General features: G+C 37.3%; 1 protein-coding gene across 1 annotated transcript in view; it reads right to left on the bottom strand.

Annotated features, from left to right (window-relative positions):
- The window catches only part of MTFR1 (mitochondrial fission regulator 1), a 63,969-nt gene that overhangs the window by 22,500 nt on the left and 19,361 nt on the right, over window positions 1–22,108 (bottom strand). Inside the window, exon 4 of the mRNA XM_007448468.1 lies at window positions 14,138–14,253. Coding sequence (XP_007448530.1) covers window positions 14,138–14,253 — 116 coding nt within the window. The remainder of the gene's footprint in view (window positions 1–14,137; window positions 14,254–22,108) is intronic.

The following is a 22,108-nucleotide window of genomic DNA, read 5'->3' as shown; positions in this document are numbered from 1 at the left end:
GCTGGGACACCTCAGACCAAACAACCAACAGGGTGAACACACACCACACGCATCAGCAGACAGGCTGCCTAAGTGTTTCTGAGCCCACAGCCCCATCTAAACACACCCCTTGACATGGCCCTACCCACGAGAGGGACAAACCCACCAGTGGGAAGGCACCAGTCCCTCCAACGAGGAAGCCTGCACAAGCCTCTAGACCAGCCTCACCCACCAGGGGGCAGACACAAGAAGCAAGAGGAACTACTATCCTGCAGCCTGCAGAACAGAGACTGCAAACACAGAAAGACTGACAAAATGAGACAGCAGAGGAATATGTTCCAGACAAAGGAACAAAATAAAACCCCAGAAGAACAACTAAGTTAAGTGCAGATAGGCAATCTACCTGGAAAAGAATTCAGAGTAATGATAGTAAAGATGATCCAAGATCTCGGAAAAAGAATGGAGGCACAGACTCAGAAGATACAAGAAATGCTTAACAAAGAGCTAGAAGATGTAAAGAACAAACAAACAATTGAACAATAACTGAAATCACAAATACACCAGAAGAAATCAGTAGCAGAATAAATGAGGGAGAAGAACAGGTAAGTGAGCTGGAAGACAGATGGTGGAATTCACTGCTGCAGAGCAGAATAAAGAAAAAAGAAGGAAAAGAAATGAGGACAGTTTAAAAGACCTCTGGGACATTAAACACACCAACATTCACATTATAGAGGTCCCAGAAGAAGAGAGAGAGAAACGGCCTAAGAAACTATTTGAAGAGATAAAGCTGAAAACTTCCCTAACATGGAACAGGAAACAGTCACCCAAGTCCAGGAAGCACAGAGAGTAGAGCAGTTTACAGGATAAACCCAAGGAGGAACACACCAAGACACATATTCAAACTGACAAAAATTAAAGACACAGAGAAAATATTAATATTAAAAGCAACAAATAACATACAAGGGAATCCCCATAAGGTTATCAGCTGATTTTTCAGCAGAAACACTGCAGGTCAGAAGGAAGTGGCACAATATATTTAAAGTGATGAAAGGGAAAAACCTACAACCAAGAATACCCATCAAGGCTCCTGTTCAGATTCGACAAAGAAATCAAAAGCTTTACAGACAAGCAAAAGCTAACAGAATTCAGCACCACCAAACCACTTTTACAACAAATGCTAAAAGAACTTCCCTAGGTGGAAAAGAAAAAGCCACAACTACAAACAAGAAAATTACGAATGGGAAAGCTCACCAGTAAAGGCAAAAATACAATAAAGGTAGGAAATCATCTACACACAAATCTGATATCAAAGCTAGTAATCTTGAGGAGAGTACAAATGCAGGATATTGATAATACATTTGAAATAGCAGAGCAGGAACTTAAAACAGTCTTGTATACACATACTATGAGGTTTTGCTACACCAAACCCCCATAGTAACCACAAACCAAAACTCTACAATAGATATACACACAAAAAAGAAAGAGGAATCCAAACATAACACTGAAGATAGTCATCAAATCACAAGAAAACAAAAAAACAGAAGTGAAGAAAAAAGACCTATAAAACCAAATCCAAAACAATTAACAAAATGAGAATAAGAACGTATGTATAAGTAATTACCTTAAATGTAATTGGATTAAATGCTCCAACCAAAAGACACAGACGGGCTGAATGGATACAAAAACAAGCCCCATATAATATACTGTCTACAAGAGACCCACTTCAGACCTAGGGACACATATGGACTAAAAGTGAGGGGACAGAAAAAGATATTCTACGCAAATGGAAATCAAAAGAAAACTGGAGTAGAAATGCTCTTATTAGACAAAATAGACTTTAACATAAAGTCTATCACAAGAGACAAAGAAAGACACTACATAATAATCAAGGGATCAATCCAAGAAGATATAACAATTGTAAATATATATGGATCCAACAAAAAAGCATCTCAAAATATGAGGCAAATACTAACAGCAGGATGAAAGTAAAAGAATAGAAAAAGATATATTATGCAAACACTAACCAAAAAACAACCAAACAGTTCTGACTACATTAATATTAAATAAAGTAGACTTAAGAGCAAACAAAATTATCAGGGACAGAAACGGACATTATATTACAGTAAAAAGATAAAAGACACAGCAATCCTAAATATGTATGCACCAAACAACAGACCTCCAAAAAATGAAAAGCAAAAGCTGACAGAAAAGAAAGGAAAAATACACAAATCCACAAATACAGTGGGAGACTTCAACACCCCCTTTTCAACAACTGTTAGAATAGAAAATCAACAATGATACAGAAGAATTTAGCAACACCATCAACCAACAAGTTCTATTTAACATTTATAGGACATTGCACAAACAACAACAAGAGTACACATTCTTTTCTAGTACCCACAGAACATAAACCAAAATGGCCCATATCCTTGGGCCATTAAAAAGAAACTCAACAAGGCTTTCCTGGTGGCGCAGTGGTTGAGAGTCCGCCTGCCGATACAGAGGACACAGGTTCGTGCCCCAGTCCGGGAAGATCCCACATGCCGCGGAGCGGCTGGGCCTGTGAGCCATGGCCGCTGAGCCTGCGCTCCACAAAGGGAGAGGCCACAAGAGAGGCCCATGTACCGGGAAAAAAAAAAAAAAAAAAAAAACCTCAACAAAGTTTTAAAGATTGGAAATACACCCTTCAACAACACAGGGGTTAAGGGCTCCAACCCTCCCTGCAGCCCAAAATCTGCATATAAATTATAGTCTGCCCTCTATATCTGCAGTTCCTCAGTATCCACAGTTCTGCACCTGCAGATTCAACCAACCTCAAATTGTGTAGGACTACAGTACTTACTACAGAAAAAAATCTGCATATAAGTGGGAACACACAGTACAAACCTGTGTTATTCAAGGATCAACTGTATACAGTTTATGTCCTCTGACCACAACAGAATCAAACTAGAACTCAAAAACCAAAAAATAATAGCAAAATTTCCAAATATTTGGAAACCAAACAACAAACTTCTAACTTCAACAGTTAAAAGAAGTTGCCTCAAGGGAAATTTAAAAATACAATGAACTGAATTAAAATAACAATACATCAAAACTTGTGGGATGCAGCTAAAAGCAGTGTTGAGAAGGAAATTTACAGCACTAAATGCTTATATCAGAAAAAGAGGATTTGGTTCAGGATGGTGGAGTAGAAGGACGTGCTCTCACTCCCGCTTGCAAGAGCACCAGAATCACAACTAACTGCTGAACAATCATAGACAGGAAGACCCTGGAACTCACCAAAAAAGATACCCCACATCCAAAGACAAAGGAGAAGCCACAGTGAGACAGGAGAGGGCGGGGCACAATCACAATAAAATCAAATCCCATAACTGTTGGGTGTGTGACTCACAAACTGGAGAACACTTATACCACAGAAGTCCATCCACTGTAGTGAAGGTTCTGAGCCCCACGTCAGGCTTCCCAACCTGGGGGTCCGGCAACAGGAGGAGGAATTCTGAGAGAATCAGACTTTTCAGGCTAGCAGGATTTGATTACAGGACTTCGACAGGACTGGGGGAAACAGGCTCCACTCAGGGAGCACACACAAAGTAGTGTGCGCATCAGGACCCAGGGGAAGGAGCAGTGACCCCAAGGGAGACTGAACCAGACCTACCTACTACTGTTGGAGGGTCTCCTAAAGAGGCTGGGGGTGGCCGTGTCCCACTATGAGAACAAGGACACTGGCAGCGGAAGTTCTGGGAAGTACTCCTTGGCGTGAGCCCTCCCAGAGTCCACCACTGGCCCCACCAAAGAGCCCAGGTAGACTCCAGTGTTGAATCGCCTCAGGCCAAACAACCAACAAGGAGGGAACCCAGCCCCACCCATCAGCAGACAAGCAGATTAAACTTTTACTGAGCTCTGCCCACCAGAGCAACAGCCAGCTCTACAGAAAACTTGCACAAGCCTCTTAGCCTCATCCATCAAGGACAGACAGCAGAAGCAAGAAGAACTATAGTTCTTCTGCAGCCTGTGAAACAAAAACCACATTCACAGAAAGATAGACAAGATGAAAAGGCAGAGGGCTATGTACCAGATGAAGGAACAATATAAAACCCCAGAAAAACAACTAAATGAAGTGGAGATAGCCAACCTTCCAGAAAAAGATTTCAGAATAATGATAGTGAAGATGATCCAGGACCTCGGGAAAAGAATGGAGGCAAAGATCGAGAAGATGCAAGAAATGTTTAACAAAGACCTAGAAGAATTAAAGAAAAAACAACAGAGATGAATAATACAATAAATGATACGAAAAATACACTAGAAGGAATCAATAGCAGAATAACTGAGGCAGAAGAACAGATAAGTGACCTGGAAGACAGAATGGTGGAATTCACTGCTGTGGAACAGAATAAAGAAAAAAGAATGAAAAGAAATGAAGACAGCCTTAGAGACCTCTGGGCCAACATTAAACGTAACAGCATTCACATTATAGGGGTCCCAGAAGGAGAAGAGAGAGAGAGACAGGACCCGAGAAAATATTTGAAGAGATTATAGTCGAAAATTTCCCTAACATGGGAAAGGAAATAGCCATCCATGTCCAGGAAGCACAGAGTCCCATACAGCAGAAACCCAAGGAGAAACACATCGAGACACATAGTAATCAAACTGGCAAAAGTATAAAGAAAAATTATTGAAAGCAGCAAGGGAAAAACGACAAATAACATACAAGGGAACTCCCATAAGGCTAACAGCTGATTTCTCAGCAGAAACTCTACAAGCCAGAAGGGAGTGGCAGAACATATTTAAAGTGATGAAAGGGAAGAAGCTACAACCAAGATGACTCTACCTGGCAAGGATCTCATTCAGATTCGAGGGAGAAATCAAAAGCTTTACAGACAAGCAAAAGCTACAGAATCCAGCACCACCAAACCAGCGCTACAACAAATGCTAACGGAACTTCTCTAAGTGGAACACAAGAGAAAAGGACCTACAAAAACGAACCCAAAACAATTAAGAAAATGGTAATAGGAACATACATACTGATAATTACCTTAAACATGATTGGATTAAATGCTCAACCAAAAGACACAGGCTCACTGAATGGATACAAAAACAAGACCCATAAATATGCTGTCTACAAGAGACCCGTTTCAGACCTAGGGACACATACAGACTGAGAGTGAAGGGATGGAAAAAGATATTCCATGCAAATGGAAATCAGGAGGAAGCTGGAGTAGCAATACTCATATCAGATAAAATAAACTTTAAAATAAAGAATGTTACAAGAGACAAGGAAGGACACTATGTGATGATTAAGGAATCAATCCAAGAAGAAGATATAACAATTATAAGTATATATGCACCCAACATAGGAACACCTCAATAGATAAGGCAACTGCCAACAGCAATAAAAGAGGAAATGGAAAGTAACACCATAAAAGTGGGTGACTTTAACACCTCACTTACACCAATGGACACATGATCCAAACAGAAAATTAATAAGGAAACACAAGCTTTAAATAACACAATAGACCAGATATATTTAATTGATATTTATAGGACATTCCATCCAAAACCAGCAGATTACACTTTCTCCTCAAGTGTGCATGGAATATTCTCCAGGATAGATTACATCTTGCGTCACAAACCAAGCCTCAGTAAATTTAAGAAAACTGAAATCATATGAAGCATCTTTTCTGACCACAACGCTATGAGATTAGAAATCAATTACAGGGGAAAAAATGTAAAAAACACAAACACATGGAGGGTAAACAATATGTTACTAAAAAACCAAGAGATCACTGAAGAAATCAAAGAGGAAATCAAAAAATACCTAGAGACAAATGATAATGACAACACGACAATCCAAAACCTATGGGATGCAGCAAAAGCAGTTCTAAGAGGAAAGTTTATAGCAATACAAGCTTACTTCAAGAAACAAGAAAAAACTCAAACAACCTAACCTTACACGTAAAGGAACTAGAAGAGAAAGAAGAACAAACAAAACCCAAAGTTAGCAGAAAGAAAGAAATCATAAAGATCAGAGCAGAAATAAATGAAATAGAAACAAAGAAAACAATAGCAAAGATCAATAAAACTAAAAGCTGGTTCTTTGAGAAGATAAACAAAATTGATAAACCATTAGCCAGACTCATCAAGAAAAAGAGGGAGAGGACTCAAATCAATAAAATTAGGAATAAAAAAGGAGAAGTTACAACAGACACTGCAGAAATACAGAGCATCCTAAGAGACTACGACAAGCAACTCTATGCCAATAAAATGGACAACCTGGAAGAAAAGGACAAATTCTTAGAAAGGTATAACCTTCCAAGACTGAACCAGGAAGAAACAGAAAATATGAACAGACCAATCACAAGTAATGAAATTGAAACTGTGATTAAAAATCTTCCAACAAACAAAAGCCCAGGACCAGATTGCTTCACAGGTGAAGTATCTCAAACATTTAGAGAGATAACACCCATCCTTCTCAAACTCTTCCAAAAAACTGCAGAGGAAGGAACACTCCCAAACTCATTCTATGAGGCCACCATCACCCTGATACCAAAACCAAATATACTACAAAAAAAGAAAATTACAGACCAATATCACTGATGAATATAGATGCAAAAATCCTCGACAAAATACTAGCAAACAGAATCCAACAACACATTAAAAGGATCATACACCAGGATCAAGCGGGATTTACCCCAGGGATGCAAGAATTCTTCAATACATGCAAATCAATCAATGTGATACACCATATTAACAAATTGGAGAATAAAAACCATATGACCATCTCAATGCAGAAAAAGCTTCTGACAAAATTCAATACCCATTTATGATAAAAACTCTCCAGAAAGTGGGCATAGAGGGAACCTACCTCAACATAATAAAGCCCATATACGACAAACCCACAGCAAACATCATTCTCAATGGTGAAAAACTGAAAGCATTTCTTCTAAGATCAGGAATAAGACAAGGATGTCCACTCTCACCACTATTATTCAACATCATTTTGGAAGTCCTAGCCACAGCAATCAGAGAAGAAAAAGAAATAAAAGGAATCCAAATCAGAAAAGAAAAAGTAAAACTGTCACTGTTTGCAGATGACATGATACTATACATAGAGAATCCTAACGATGCCACCAGAAGACTACTAGAGCTAATGAATGAATCTGGTAAACTTGCAGGATACAAAATTAATGAACAGAAATCTCTTGCATTCCTATACACTAATGATGAAAAACCTGAAAGAGAAATTAAGGAGAAACACTCCCATTTACCACTGCAACAAAAAGAATAAAATACCTAGGAATAAACCTACCTAGGGAGACAAAAGACCTGTATGCAGAAAACTATAAGACACTTATGAAAGAAATTAAAGATGATACAAACAGAGAGATATAACATTTTCTTGGATTGGAACAATCAACATTGTGAAAATGACGATACTACCCAAAGCAATCTACAGATTCAGTGCAATCCCTATCAAGTTACCAATGGCATGTTTTTACAGAACTAGAACAAAAAATCTTAAAATTTGTATGGAGACATAAAAGACCCCGAATAGCCAAAGCGGTCTTGAGGGAAAAAAATGGGAGCTGGAGGAATCAGACTCCCTGACATCAGACTATACTACAAAGCTACAGTAATCAAGAGAATATGGTACTGGCACAAAAACAGAAATACAGATCAATGGCACAGGATAGAAAGCCCAGAGAGAAACCCACACACCTATGGTCAACTAATCTATGACAAAGGAGGCAAGGATATACAATGGAGGAACGTCTCTTCAATAAGAGACTGGGGTGGTGGTGTGATGAATTGGGAGATTGGGGTTGACATATATACGCTAATATGTATAAAGTGGATAACTAATAAGAACCTGCTGTATAAACTATAAATAAAATAAAATTCAAAAATTCAAAATAAAGAGAAAGTCTCAAATTAATAATATCAACTCTCACCCAAAGAACCTAGAAAAAGAGCAAAATAAACTCAAAAGGAAGCAAAAGGAAGAAAATAATAGATAGGAGCAGAAATCAATAAAATTGAAAACCAAAAAAAGAAAAAAAGAAAAATCAATGAAAGAGAAAGCTTGTTCTTTGAAAAGATTAATAAAATTGACAAATATTTAAAAAAGAGAAGGCATAAATTACTAATATCAGGAATGAAACAGGGGATATATTATTATAGACCACGTAGCTATCAAAAGCATAATAAGGAAATACTACAAACAATTCTATACACATAAATCTAACCAGTTAGATGAAACGGACCAATTAATTGAAAAATACAAACTACTACATCTCTTCCAATATGAAATTCATAAGACAGTCACATAACTCTATTAAGGAACTTGAACTCATAATTTTAAAAACACACCAAAACTCAATTCCACCTATGGCCAATTAAACTATGACAAAGGAGGCAAGACTATACAATGGACAAAAGTCTCTTCAATAAATGGTACTGGGAAAACCAGACAGTTAAATGTAAAAAACTGAAATTAGAACATTCTTTAACGCCATACACAAAAATAAACTCAAAATGGATTAAAGGCCTAAATGTAAAGCCAGACACTATAAAACTCTTAAAGGAAAACATAGGCACAACACCCTTTGACATAAATTGCACAGCAATATCGTTTTCAATCAGTCTCCCAGAGTAACAGAAATAAAAACAGAAATAAACAAATGGAACCTAATTAAACTCAAAAGTGTTTGTACAGCAAAGGAAACCATAAACAAAACAAAAAGACAACCCACACAATGGGAGAAAATATTTGCAAACGAAGCAACCAAGAAGGGAGTAGTACCCAAAATATACAAGCAGCTCATGTAGCTCAAAATACAAAAAAACACCCAACCAAGTCAAAAAATGGGCAGAAGACCTAAGAAGACATTCCTCCAAAGAAGACATACAGATGGCCAAGAAGCACATGAAAAGATGCTCAACATCACTAATTATTAGAGAAATGCAAATCAAAACTACAGTAAGATATCACCTCACTCCAGTGAGAATGGCCATCAATCAAAAAATCTGCAAACAGTAAATGCTGGAGAGGGTGTGGAGAAAAGGGAACCCTCCTACACTGTTGGTGGAAATGTAAATTGGTACAGCAAGTATAGAGAACAGTATGGAGGTTCCTTAAAGAAACTAAAAATAGAGCTACCATAAGATCCAGCAATCCCACTCCTGGGCATATAACCAGAGAAAAACATACACGCATACCAATGTTCACTGCAGGCACTGTTTACAATAGCCAAGACACGGAAGCAACCTAAATGTCCATCGACAGATGAATGGATAAAGAAGATGTGGTACATATGCACAATGGAATATTACTCAACCATAAAAAGAATAAAATAATGCCATTTGCAGCGACATGGATGGACCTGGAGATTATCATACTAAGTGAAGTAAGTCAGACAGAGACAGATATGATATTTGTCTTTGTCTGGCTTACTTCACTTAATATCATATGATATCGCTTATATGCGGAATCAAAAATGAACTTATAAAACAGAAACAGACTCACAGATTTAGAGAATGAACTTACGGTTATCAGTGGGGAAGGGTGGGAGGAAGGGATAGACTGGGAGTTTGGGATTGACAGGTACACACTGCTTTGTTTAAAATAAAATGCCTTTCTGTATGTATAAATAAATAGATAGACAGACAAATAAATAAATCTCACCAAAAAGAAATCAACAGGTCCGGATGGTTCACTGGATAATTCTCCTAAATGTTTAAAGAATTAACACCAGTTCTATACAATCTCTTCAAAAAATAGATAGCTTCATTTTTTGAAGCTAGTATTACTCTGACACCAAAACCGTACAAACAATCACACTTAATTGTAAAACATAAAACTGTAAACTTGAAAAAAACAAAAACAGGAGAAAAATCCAAAGGATCTAACTTAGGCACAGAGTTCTTACACTGACACCAAAAGCATGATCCGTAAAAGGGAAAAACAAATGAATTAAAATATAAAACTTCTGCTCTGTGAAAGACCCTGTTAAATAGATGAAAAGATAAGATCTAACTTGTCCTACTTGCCCTACATTTGGGAGAAAATGTTTACAAACCCAAACCTCTGAAAAATGACTCATACCTAGCATATATAAAGAACTCGCAAAAGAAAACCAAATTAGAAAATGGGCAAAAGACGTGGAGAGACATTTTATTCAAAAGCATATGAAGATGGCAAACATATGAAACAATGTTCAACATTATTAGCCAATAAGGAAACACAAATTAAAATGAGATGTACAATACACACCTATTAAAATGGCAAATAAGAAAAAAGGAAAAAAGTAACATCATCAAACGCTGGTGAGGAAGCAGAGAAGCTGGCTTAGCCATACACTGCTGGTGGGAATGTAAAATAATACAGCCATTCTGGAAAATAGTGTGTCAATTTCTTTAAAACTAAACACACAGCTACCTTATGACTCATAAACCAACAACTGCCCTCATGGGCATTTATTCCAGATAAATGAAAACGTATGCTGGCTCAAAACCTGTAACATTTACATTAACTTTACCTATAAAAGCCAAGAACTGGAGTCAATCCAGATGCCCATCAACTGGTGCATGGTTAAACAAACTGTGGTCTATCCATACCAAGGAATACTACTCAGTACTAAAAGGGAAGGAACTGCTGATACACACAGCAATCTGGATGAATCACTAGAGATTATGCTTAGTGAAAAAAGCCAGTCCCAAAAGGTTGTATATTGTATGATTCAATTTATATAACTATCTTGAAATGACAAAATTGTGAAAATGGAGAACAGATAAGTGATTGCCATTAAGGAGGGGTTGGAGATGGAAGTGAAGTGGGTGTGGCCATAACAGGGCCACAGGAGGGGTTCTTGTAGTATGGAAATGTTCTGCATCTTGACTTAACCAGTATCAATATCCTAGTTGTGATAGTGTACCATGTTTTGCAGGATGCTACCACTGGAGAAAACTGGGTAAAGGGTACAGGAAATGCTTCTGTATTCTTTCTTGTAACTGCATGTGAAGAATCTACAATTATCTCAAGAAGTTTAATCAAAAAAATAAAATAAACATCTTAAAAAGAAAGGCTAGGGCTTCCCTGATGGCGCAGTGGTTGAGAGTCCGCCAGCCGATGAAAGGGACACGGGTTTGTACCCCCGTCCGGGAAGATCCGACATGCCGCGAAGTGACTAGGTCCGTGACCCATGGCCACTGAGCCTGCGCATCTGGAGCCTGTGCTCCGCAACGGGAGAGGCCACAACAGTGAGAGGCCCGCGTACCGAAAAAAAAAAAAGGCTGTGTTCCGCTTCGGCAGCACATATACTAAAACTGGAAGGATACAGAGAAGATTAGCATGGCCCCTGCGCAAGGATGACATGCAAATTCGTGAAGCATTCCATATTTTTTTCCAATGCAGGGGTTGTGGGTTTGATCCTTGGTCAGGGAGCTAGGATCCCACATGCCTTGCGGACAAAAAACCAAAACATAAAACAGTAGCAGTATTGCAACAAATTCATAAAGACTTTAAAAAAAAAAAAAAAAAAAAAGGCTCTTGGGCTTCCCTGGTGGTGCAGTGGTTGAGAGTCCGCCTGCCGATGCAAGGGACACGGGTTCGTGCCCCGGTCCAGGAGGATCCCACATGCCGCGCAGCGGCTGCGCCCGTGAGCCATGGCCGCTGAGCCTGGGTTCCGCAACGGGAGAGGTCACAACAGTGAGAGGCCCGCGTACCGCAAAAAAAAAAAAAAAAGGCTCTTTATCTGCTAATCCTGCAATAATCTGGTCTGTTCATCTACTGCTATGTCCTCACTCCTACTTGTCATTCAAATTAAATTCCTTTTTTGCTCTTGGATTACTTAATTCTTATTTTATTCAGCTAATACCACTCAAATGAAATTACTCTAGCTAAAGTCAATGATAATCTTCCAACTGCAAAACAAAATGGAAACTTGCTAGGATTTTGGTTTACTTAGCCTCTAAGTATCTGACACTGATGGAAGTTTATTCTACTTCCCTGAAGGTCTCCTACCTCTGCTTCCATGACAACACTCTCTGCTGGTTCTCCTTCTGCCTCTTGAGCTACTTCTGGCAGGTAGGGGAGTCCCTTCTTTCTCCTTTTTTTTTTTTCTCTTGATTTACTCCCAAATGCCAGCTTTATCCAGGATACAAATGCTCTTCATGTCTTATATATGCTCCTTGAGTACTCTGGGTACCAGCCATTCTATCCACATGTTGAAGTGCAAGCATTCTTTATCAATATCTAGCTACATAAACTGTCTCTAGAGCAATGTCAACGTCCCACAGGAAGCTCAAACACAGCATATTCCACATTGGACTACCTCTTACTCCCACCCTCCAGAAAGAAATCTGTTTTCCTATATTCTTATTAACTGTTCCACCATTCTCATATCCTAGCCAGAAACCTGGGGGTTATCCTAGACTCTTCCTTTCTCAACCCCAATACCCAAAAAGTTTCTTAAAGTTTAAAATTCTTCTGAGTATCCCTTGATTTTATCCTTTTTCTCCATGCCTTCTGTCAGTTTCTTAATTTAGTCACACTCTTATCATCTTTTAGCCTATTTCCTAACTTGGCTCCCTTCTATTCTTTACACTGTTTACAAGGAAATTTAACTAAAACACAAATTTGATATTATTACTATGATGCTTAAATTTCTTCCATCACTCTACAGTGCTTTCAGGAAAAAAGTGTAAACTTCTTAGCCTAACATGTATGACCTTTAAACCTCGACCTACTTTCCATATTCATCTCCTACAGCTTTCCCTTCTCTGCTACTCTCTAGTCTCATGGAGCCATTTGGAGTTTCCTGAACATGCCATGTGGCCTCCCGATTAGTACCTTTAATCACATTCACTTTACCTGGAATACAGCCTTCCTAGTTGAGTGGCTCCTACTGCCCCTCAGCTCTATCATCCCCTCCCCCTAAGAAGCCTTGCTGAAGCTCTCATCCCACAGTGGCCTCCTGTATTCACTTAGTAGTCTTTCCAGTATTGCTATTATTGATTTCCTTTTGTAATCTCCTCTAGCAAGTATTCCTGGAAAGCTGGGACTGTATCTTATTTTATCTATGTATCCCTGATGCCTAAGAAGGAGTTGAATAAGCTGAATAGGTGTTTATGAGAATGAAGAGCAGTCAATAATTTACTCAGGCTCTATATCAAATAAATGAAAGCACTTCTCTAACTCTTGCATACTGTCTCCTTTGAATCAAAACTCATCCTGAAGCCAGGACATGGAACCAACCTGAATGTCCATCAACAGATGAATGGATAAAGATGTGGCACATATATACAATGGAATGCTACCCAGCCATAAAAAGAAACGAAGTTGAGTTAATTGGATGGACCTAGAGTCTGTCATACAGAGTGAAGTAAGTCAGAAAGGGAAAAACAAATGCCATATGCTAACACATATATGGAATCTAAGAAAAAAAAAAAAGGGTACTGATGAACCTAGTGGCAGGGCAGGAATAAAGACATAGATGTAGAGAACGGACTTGAGGACACGGGGTGGGGAAGGGGAAGCTGGAGTGAAGTGAGAGTAGCCAAATGTAAAATAGTTAGCTAGTGGGAAGCAGCCGCATAGCACAGAGAGATCAGCTCGGTGCTCTGTGATGACCTGCAGGGGTGGGATAGGAAGGGTGGGAGGGAGGCTCAAGAGGGAGGGGATATGGGGATGCATGTATGCATACAGCTGATTCACTTTGCTGTACAACAGAAACTAATAACACAGTATCGTGAAGCAATTATACTCCAATGAAGATCTATTAAAAAAAAAACCTATCTTGACTATACAAATTTCCTAATATGATCCACGGTGATTCCTCTGCCTCAATGAGACCATTAGAATTACTTACTTATCTTAACGTATTTATGATAGGTCTTTCTGATTTCTCATTTTAGAATGTAACTTCCGAAGGGCAAGGAATTCCGTAATTCTTAAGGACTAAGGACACAGTTACAGGTCTCTAAGAACTTTACAAATACCAGCTGAGTGTTTAAAATGAACAGAAAAGATGACCGCTCAAAAAAAAAAAAGAAGAACTGGGTTAAAAGAGATCAAATTAGGCTAATAAAAGGAAATACTGTAAATGTATCATCTTAAAATACTAAATACCGCATCTCAGCTCTGATAGCCATCCAGACTAACCTTCGTCTTGTTGAACACTCTCCTTCTTCTTTGGCTACCCATCCAACATCAGCAAAAGACACCACCGCATCCTCTCCTGGCTGTCTGGGGCTCCATTCTGTTGTAGGGCTGGTAAGCTGTAAGTTACAAATAGGGAAAGTTCTTCATCTAGCACCAAAATGGTACAATAAAACATTTTCTTACTTAAGGAAAATCATCAGCTCTAGCATTACAAACACATGGACAGTTTCTAGCATTTCCACTGAAGGTCTCCATGAAAGAGACCTTTAGTTATGTCATACTGTTGTTTAATAGTGCATGCAATCTCTGAATTATAATTTAACTCATTCAATTTTTTACAGGTCAAATGAGACTCATTAAAAAAAACAAAAACCTCTATTCATCCTAAAATATTAAGAAAATTTTTAGAATTTAAACATTATAAATCAGTATTTTTCTGAAGAGATTTAGTAAAAAGTATAGTGACCAATTTATGCTAAATCTGGGAATATTTTTAAATGGATATTATATAGATACACTGTTACAATAATGAAAATACATTTTTAAATATCATTAGAGGCCTTGATTTTTAAATTAAAGTATTAACTATATTAAAGAACCAAAAATACAAATAGCAGAACAGAATTCTCTAGCTAACCTTAAACACCCAGATGAAGGAACAGAATATTCTGAAATAAATATAACAAAGAAAAAGCATGCAAGTTCTGAAACTGACCTTCAAAAAATGGAAAAATAACTTAATTGAATTAAATTTAAGTTTTGTTATAAGAATAATGCCTCAGAGCCAGATGGCCAATGAATAATAGTTATCAGATTAATGTAATACTTCTTACAAGTTGAAGTAAGGTTTAAATAAAAAAGAAAATGCAGATTTTTAACTGAAGAAAAACGTTTAAGAGGCCAAAGAGATTTACATGTATTTATCAGAAAGCTTCTACAGTAACCCATGCTTTGTTTGAACCTTCTTACTATTATCATTGCCAGATGAAGCTTTTGGAAGCTACACTTAAATAATACTTGTTCCTCAACTGTAAAATATACCATACAAACACATAATACTAATATGGTTAAAATTTTTAAATAATATATCTTTAGTTTTTAAATAATATATCTTTAATATTAAGAATAAAATTTTAACTAAACGTATTGGCTACTGGTATGTGCACGCATTCAGATATCATAATTACCCAACATTATCAACTTCATAGAGTAGTATTAGAAAACTGACATTTTAACAAGATACTAAGAATATCAAGTATTTAAAATGCCTTAAATTATGGCTTTGGAGAAGGACAGGGGTACAGACAAGAAAGAAAACAAGTATATTAAAAGAGTAGAGATTTAAGAACTTAATCCTGGGCAAAACCAAAAAAACTAATAACGGAATTAAGATGAAAAAGCTTTCAAAATACCACTGTTTTGGGCTCCCCTGGTGGCGCAGTGGTTGAGAGTCCGCCTGCTGATGCAGGGGACACGGGTTCATGCCCAGGTCTGGGAAGATCCCACATGCCATGGAGAGCCATGGCCTGTGAGCCACGGCCGCTGAGCCTGTGCGTCTGGAGCCTGTGCTCCGCAATGGGAGAGGCCACAACAGTGAGAGGCCCACGTACCCCCAAAAAAAAAAAAAAAAAAAAAAAAACAGTGTTTTAAGGCACACAGTGGAGTAACTGTGGTCAGAAGAGAAAAAAAGTATAAGCTTCAGCAAGTACATTGTCAAGGGATATGATCAAAGAAAAACCAAAAAGAAGATTTTTCTACTTCTCCCTTATATGTTTCAGAAATTTATCTAAATAAGTCAATAAACAAATAGTTTTCAGTAAACTGGTATCTTGTACAACTTAAATAATATAAATGAACTGGGCATCACATCTGGTCTCAAGATCCTGCGAATCTGGCAATATTCTGTTGCTATCCATTACTAAGAACAGAATGGTATATTAATACTCCCATAACATTATAAAATGGAGATTCTAAGTGGGTTACATGGAGATTCGGGAACAGGAAGGTCCCCCAAGCTCTGTGGAAGCTCCTAGAAAATACAGTATTTAATGGGCTATTTTGTACAAGTGACAAATCATAAAGGTAAAACCTGAATGGTCCCTTCCTTAAGGTGCTAGTTCATGAAGATCAATTTAGTTACCTAACTCTTTGTTTAGAAAATAAAATTTTGTTCCAATACACTTACTAGTTGGTAGGAAGAAAGGTATATTTAAGATAAATAAAAATCTAGTTTTGATCTTAAGACTTCTTACCTTCCCATAAAAGCTACAAAAATTGCTGTTTTCTTCCCAGATATTTTTGTTCATAAAAGGAAGCAAAATACTTTTCTAAGAATACTCAAAAATATAAGTTAAACCCATTCTGTGACAGCCTTTCAAAGTATTTTATTTTATAATGTAAAGATCATACAATATTTCTCAATTTTACATCTGTAACACTTCGCATATTAAACATGAAATGTTGCTTTTTGCACAAACTTTAAAAAAAACCCAATTATTCCATGGACTTAGTCTGTAATCTTACTGAGGATTGATTATATTTAATCACTGAAATAATACCATGTCTATAACATGTACTCAATAAGAGAAAAATGTTAATGATACTGTCAGGAACCAATTCCAGAATTGATAATACCTGTATCATTTCTAATTGACATCCTGCGCCACAAAACAAAGTAGTTTTAGTATTTAAGTCACGTACTTACATTGTAACAGTGATTTTTGCCACCAAAAAAGAAGCCTAACAAAGTCCCTGGGGAAACTCATACAAAAAAACAAAATAAAACTGAAAAAAATCTAAGCTTTTTTTAAAAGGCCACTTCAGTTGTTGCCGAAATGGGCACTCAGTAGCATAAGAATGAAACAGGAAGTAGAGTGCACCTAGTAAAGTACTAGTTTAGGTGAGGTCAGTGTAGGCAAGGGGACTGAGGGCATGGAATTCTTGGAGGTATGATTTAGACACCACTACTGACATGCATGGATGATGAATGGGAAGTTTGAAAAAGAAAAGGTCAACTTACTGAAGGTTCCAGCAAGGTCCTGTCCTACCACAGCTATTGTTAGTAGAGGGGAAAAAAAAAAGACGACAGAAAATTTTTTTTTCAAAATCAAGGGCAGTATAAAATTTAAAATAAAATTAGTGCTTATTGATTTATCAGTATCCAAATTCCTTTCAGAAAGTAAGAAAAGCATTTCATTCACAGCAAAATTCAGTAAGAGCATTGTATTTTTACTGATCTTAAGAAATTCAAATCAACATTTGAAACAATTTAAATTATCCAAGATTCAATTATATTTCTAGAATTTTACTGAAGTAATTTTAGGTAATTTTAAATATTCTGATAATGTAAAACTACACTGAAGAAATTTATTTATTTAATAAAACGCATAAAAGAAAAATATAAAGCTTGTAGAAAAGTTGAAATACTTAGAATAAAATATTAGAAGAGCTCGCTTTGTCCTCATGTGACTTTTCATAAAATAAATACACTGGCACCGGGAAGTAGGATTCTCTCAGTTTCTTGCCAAAAACGGTGTAAGAGTAAATATACTCAGTCTACTTTACCACCTTTTGTTTACAGCCAAATGCAAAACATGTATTCTTAAAAGCAACACAGTAAAATAACTTCTAGATTTTTAATTACAGATTTAATTATTCCTCTTTTTCTACCAATTCCTGTCATAGTAAGAAAAAGTAAAAGCAGAATTTCTGCATTTTAATATAGTGACATACAGTGACACCAATAGGCCAAGAGGTATACCTGAGTAAAGAACACCAAACTAAATATTCTAGCTGAGACAGGCACTAATATTGCTGAGTAATGTGGTCACTTTAAAAAAAACTGAGCATCTATTAACCCTTCCTATTCATGACACACCTAGAATGGGGGAGGGAAGGAAGGTGAGGGGAGAATAGGGAGAAGAAAAAGGACCAGAGACAAGAGGGAAGGAAATGTGTGTGTGTATCTCTCAAAATAACCTAGGAAGGTAAGTAACAGTATTTCCATGGAAAAACAAGTCTGTAAGAAGTCAATTACTGAGAATGAATAAAACATCACTAACAGTTATTTACTGAGTTGGGCTTCAAATTACTATGCCATGTTACCAAATTTATAAAACATAATGCATATATATCTGGATTCAGTTACCCTTAAGGGCCATTTTATAGCTAAAAATATCAAGAAATGGTATGACATCACATGTATGACATCACATGCTACCATAGTCCAGATTATCAGACAGTAACTGGGAAAAATATGAAGTTTAACAATGAATTTTAGTATGAATCCAGGTATTTATCCACAGATGGCTCAGACATCAAAGACCATGATACCACACTACGATACCACACTAGGTCTCCCACCTCACTAGCTCCTGACAGAGGGGCCTTGTCTTAGCTCAACAGTAACTTCTGTCTTGCCTCAGGACCTCTGCACTTACTGTTCTCTCTGCCAGTACTGCCCCACCTCCATCCCTCTCCCTAACTCTCTGAGGGGCTGGCTCTTTTTAATCCTTATTTGTCATTCCTCCAGGGATGCCTTCCCAGACCACCACTGTTAGTCTCCCCATGCTATACCAATTTTTCCTTCACTGCACTTAGTACAAGTTTTATGCTTATTAGCATATTTTCTTGCTTAATATCTCTCCCACTGAACCATATCCCAGTAAGGGTAGAGATCGTGTCTGTTTGGTTCACCACTGACCAACAGCACCTAACATAATGCATGAATTTCAAGTTGATTTGCTAAATAAAGATGGGCTGCCATGTGGCAGGCGGCTGTTTTACTTCCACCTTTAGTCACAGTGTGTGGACTTCAGTGAGAATCTTATTCATTACTTGTTTGGTTACAGAACATTCCCTCCACCACCAATTCCAACAATCACTCCTAGCAATCTAAGAAAATAGCCTGGGGCAAGGTTTCCACAGGAAAAAAAGGTAATACAGGTTAAATTTCCCAGAGTTCTGCCAGTTACTGAGCAGGGATTCAAACTACTGTAGCACAGGGCCCACCCTCCCCTTATCTGATGGTATGCAAGAGCACTTTTTTTTGCCTTAGATTTTTCTAAGTGTTGTATATATTACCCCAATAAGCCACACTTAAGTTCCATGTTTCTCTTTAACTCATAAAATTTGAAATTTATAAAAATGACCCCAAAGGTGCTTTAGTGATTACTTTCATAATTTGCCAATAGATAATTATGTTACTGCTGTAAACTTTCTTTACCAAAATACTAAAACACAATCTGTAAATGAAGTCCTCAAACTCGGCTGCATAAGAAGCTTCTGAAGAGGTTTTGAAAAACAAATGAACAAAAAAATCGAATATATGAAATTTGGATTTAGTAAGCCTTGGATGACACCTTATATTCTTTATACGTTCCATAAGTGTTTTTGCGAGGAGGCTGGGGCCTTGGAGGATGGGGCCTGAGCATGGATATGTTATTTTTTAAAGCTCCTGGTGATTTAATTATGCAGCCAGTATTGAGAACCACTGCAAATCAAAACCTCTGAACTCCATTCCAACAAACAGAGCAAATAAACATTGAGTGCTTTTATATGTTTTTTTTTTTAACATTCATTACCTCATTTTATTCCCAGCCCAATATTCATTGGGCCCATTAAGTGGATGAAGGTGTAAATAAATGTGCTGATCTGTGTTCTGATTTGTGAACCTATAAATACACAGAAATCCAATTTGTTTAAAAAAAAAAAAAGACAAAAGTTTTGGAAATTCCCTGGCAGTCCAGTGGTTAGGACTCCAGGCTTCCAATGCAGGGGGCACGGGTTTGATCCCTGGTTGGGGAATTAAGAGCTCGCATGCCAAGCGGCACAGCCAAAAGAAAAAAAAATCCAATCTGTAAAACCAGGGAGTTCACTTAGACAACCAAGTAAGTTAATCTGCTATTCTGCTGCAAAGTGGCAATAACAATAAAATCCCACCACTAACATACTTTTATTGTGCACTAATTATGTACCAGTTATGATATTCAGGGCTTTGCATGGATTATCTTGTCTAACCCTCAAAACACAAAGTAACATGCCTGTCTTGCCCATCATTTATGTGAGTCTTACTTGTCTGCAGATATATGGGTCAGCTGACAACAATGAAAAGATGGTGTTATTTAGAAGGAACATACTGAGGCTTAAGATTCTGGAGGTGAAACTCTTGTGAGGGCGACCAACTTGAGGTGATGCCTATTGAGTGCTGGGTATAAGAAAAGGAACAGAAGTAAAAGTCAACAGGAGCAGAGGAAGAAAAGAAAATATGAGACTAAGTTCCAAAAGACAGTGAAATCACCCAGGACAACAAAGGACTGGCTTTGACCACTAACTCCTGCTTCTGAATTGACCCATGAACACCTCATTCTCAAGTTTAATCTATTTCAACTTTTATCTCCCTCCCTGGGTCCCACAGTGGTTCCCCAGTTCCAGACTTTCTATAGCAGTATTTACTCATGTTGGACAGTCCAAATACATTCCATATCAATCAAACCTCCAAATGAGCCAAAAAAAATAGCAAAAATGAATTGCCAATTTTATTACTCTTAAACTGCACCCCTTATATTTTTTGAAGACTCTACATTTTTTATATTTCTGATAGATGTAGTAAAAAAATTAAATTAAAAAAAACAGAAGATACAGAAGAATGATAGCAGATTTAAAATATCTAAATAAGTAGCAGATAAAACACTCACTTTAAGATTGATGCTGAATTTGAAAAGACGCAGCATGCTACAAAACTGCCTGGAAGTAAAAAATCTCACTATAAACAAATGTCTTCTGTTTTCTACTACATTCTCAAGTAGGTCACCAACATTCCTCTTACCTTACTCCTCTCCTTTATGTTAATCTCTCTTTTCAAATGCAGCTCCTGTACTAAACCTAAAACTCTTATTCTGCTCAGATGCTTCTAAGTGACTAATAACACTGAGAAAGAGAATCCTGCCAAGACAATGAACTTGGCCCTAGTACTTCGGCCCACTGACTGTCAAGGCAGATTTGGGTTTTGCTACCAGAAAATGCTGGATTATCTCTACGTCCTTTCATACACCTCTAGCTATGAGAACACAAATGCTGAAGCAAGTTCTCCTGCAACTAGGTTAAGCAGATAGATAAAATTTTAACGGAATGGAGCAATCAGAAGAAAAGTTACTAAGTCTTAGTTAACACAATAGTTATTTGAAGGAAACTGGCAAATAAAGCAATCAGCAATTGGTGTCTCAGTGAACTGAATTCCCAGAAATTGTGCTTGAGAGAATTACTATCATAGGTTTCTCTACTGTGATTTTTTTAAAAAGCCCATCATTTGATAAAAATTACTTCTGGAAAGTTCCAATCTGTCAATCTCTAGATTGATGCACAAAGGTCTTGCCAGTCAATCTGCAAGTGGGCATAACAATGACCAACCTTGTTAGTCAACCTGAACAAATGCTAATTTCTACCACATACTTAGATTTTTAACTCTCTCTACAAGGAGGAGTGATTTATAAGTAAGACATCTAATAAGCTCGCAGGGCCACATTTGACCTTTTGAATTATGAGTTAAACTTATCTTCCACATTTCACATGCTAATCTATTATTTAAAATTGGTATAGATTATCTGAACTTTATATACTTAAATGTTGAACTAAAAAATTTTCTTATTACTACTGTAGAGAATTACTGAAAAACAAGAATAAAGCTATGTGATACATGTCTCACACTAAAACAACCGTAAGGAACAAAAATCCAAATCAAGAAAATAGCAACTTATCTCCAAGCAGAGTTGAGCTACTCCTGATTCGGTGCCAGAAGACAATGCTCAAGGTCACCTGAGAATTAACAACTGCTCGGCTTATTATATGCTTCTAAGTCTGTATGTATTCTTAAGGATAAATGTCTTACAGAGCTTGAATAATCACTTCACAGAGGTACTAAAATTAGAAAGACTTTACCGTGGTTTTTATCCTCTTTTATTTTATTGATAGCAG

This window comes from Lipotes vexillifer, unplaced genomic scaffold, assembly GCF_000442215.2.
Source record: "Lipotes vexillifer unplaced genomic scaffold, Lipotes_vexillifer_v1.1 scaffold815, whole genome shotgun sequence".
NCBI classification, from domain to species: domain Eukaryota; kingdom Metazoa; phylum Chordata; class Mammalia; order Artiodactyla; family Lipotidae; genus Lipotes; species Lipotes vexillifer.
Note: the sequence above shows the minus strand (reverse complement) of the source record. Positions and strands in the feature narration are given on the sequence as shown.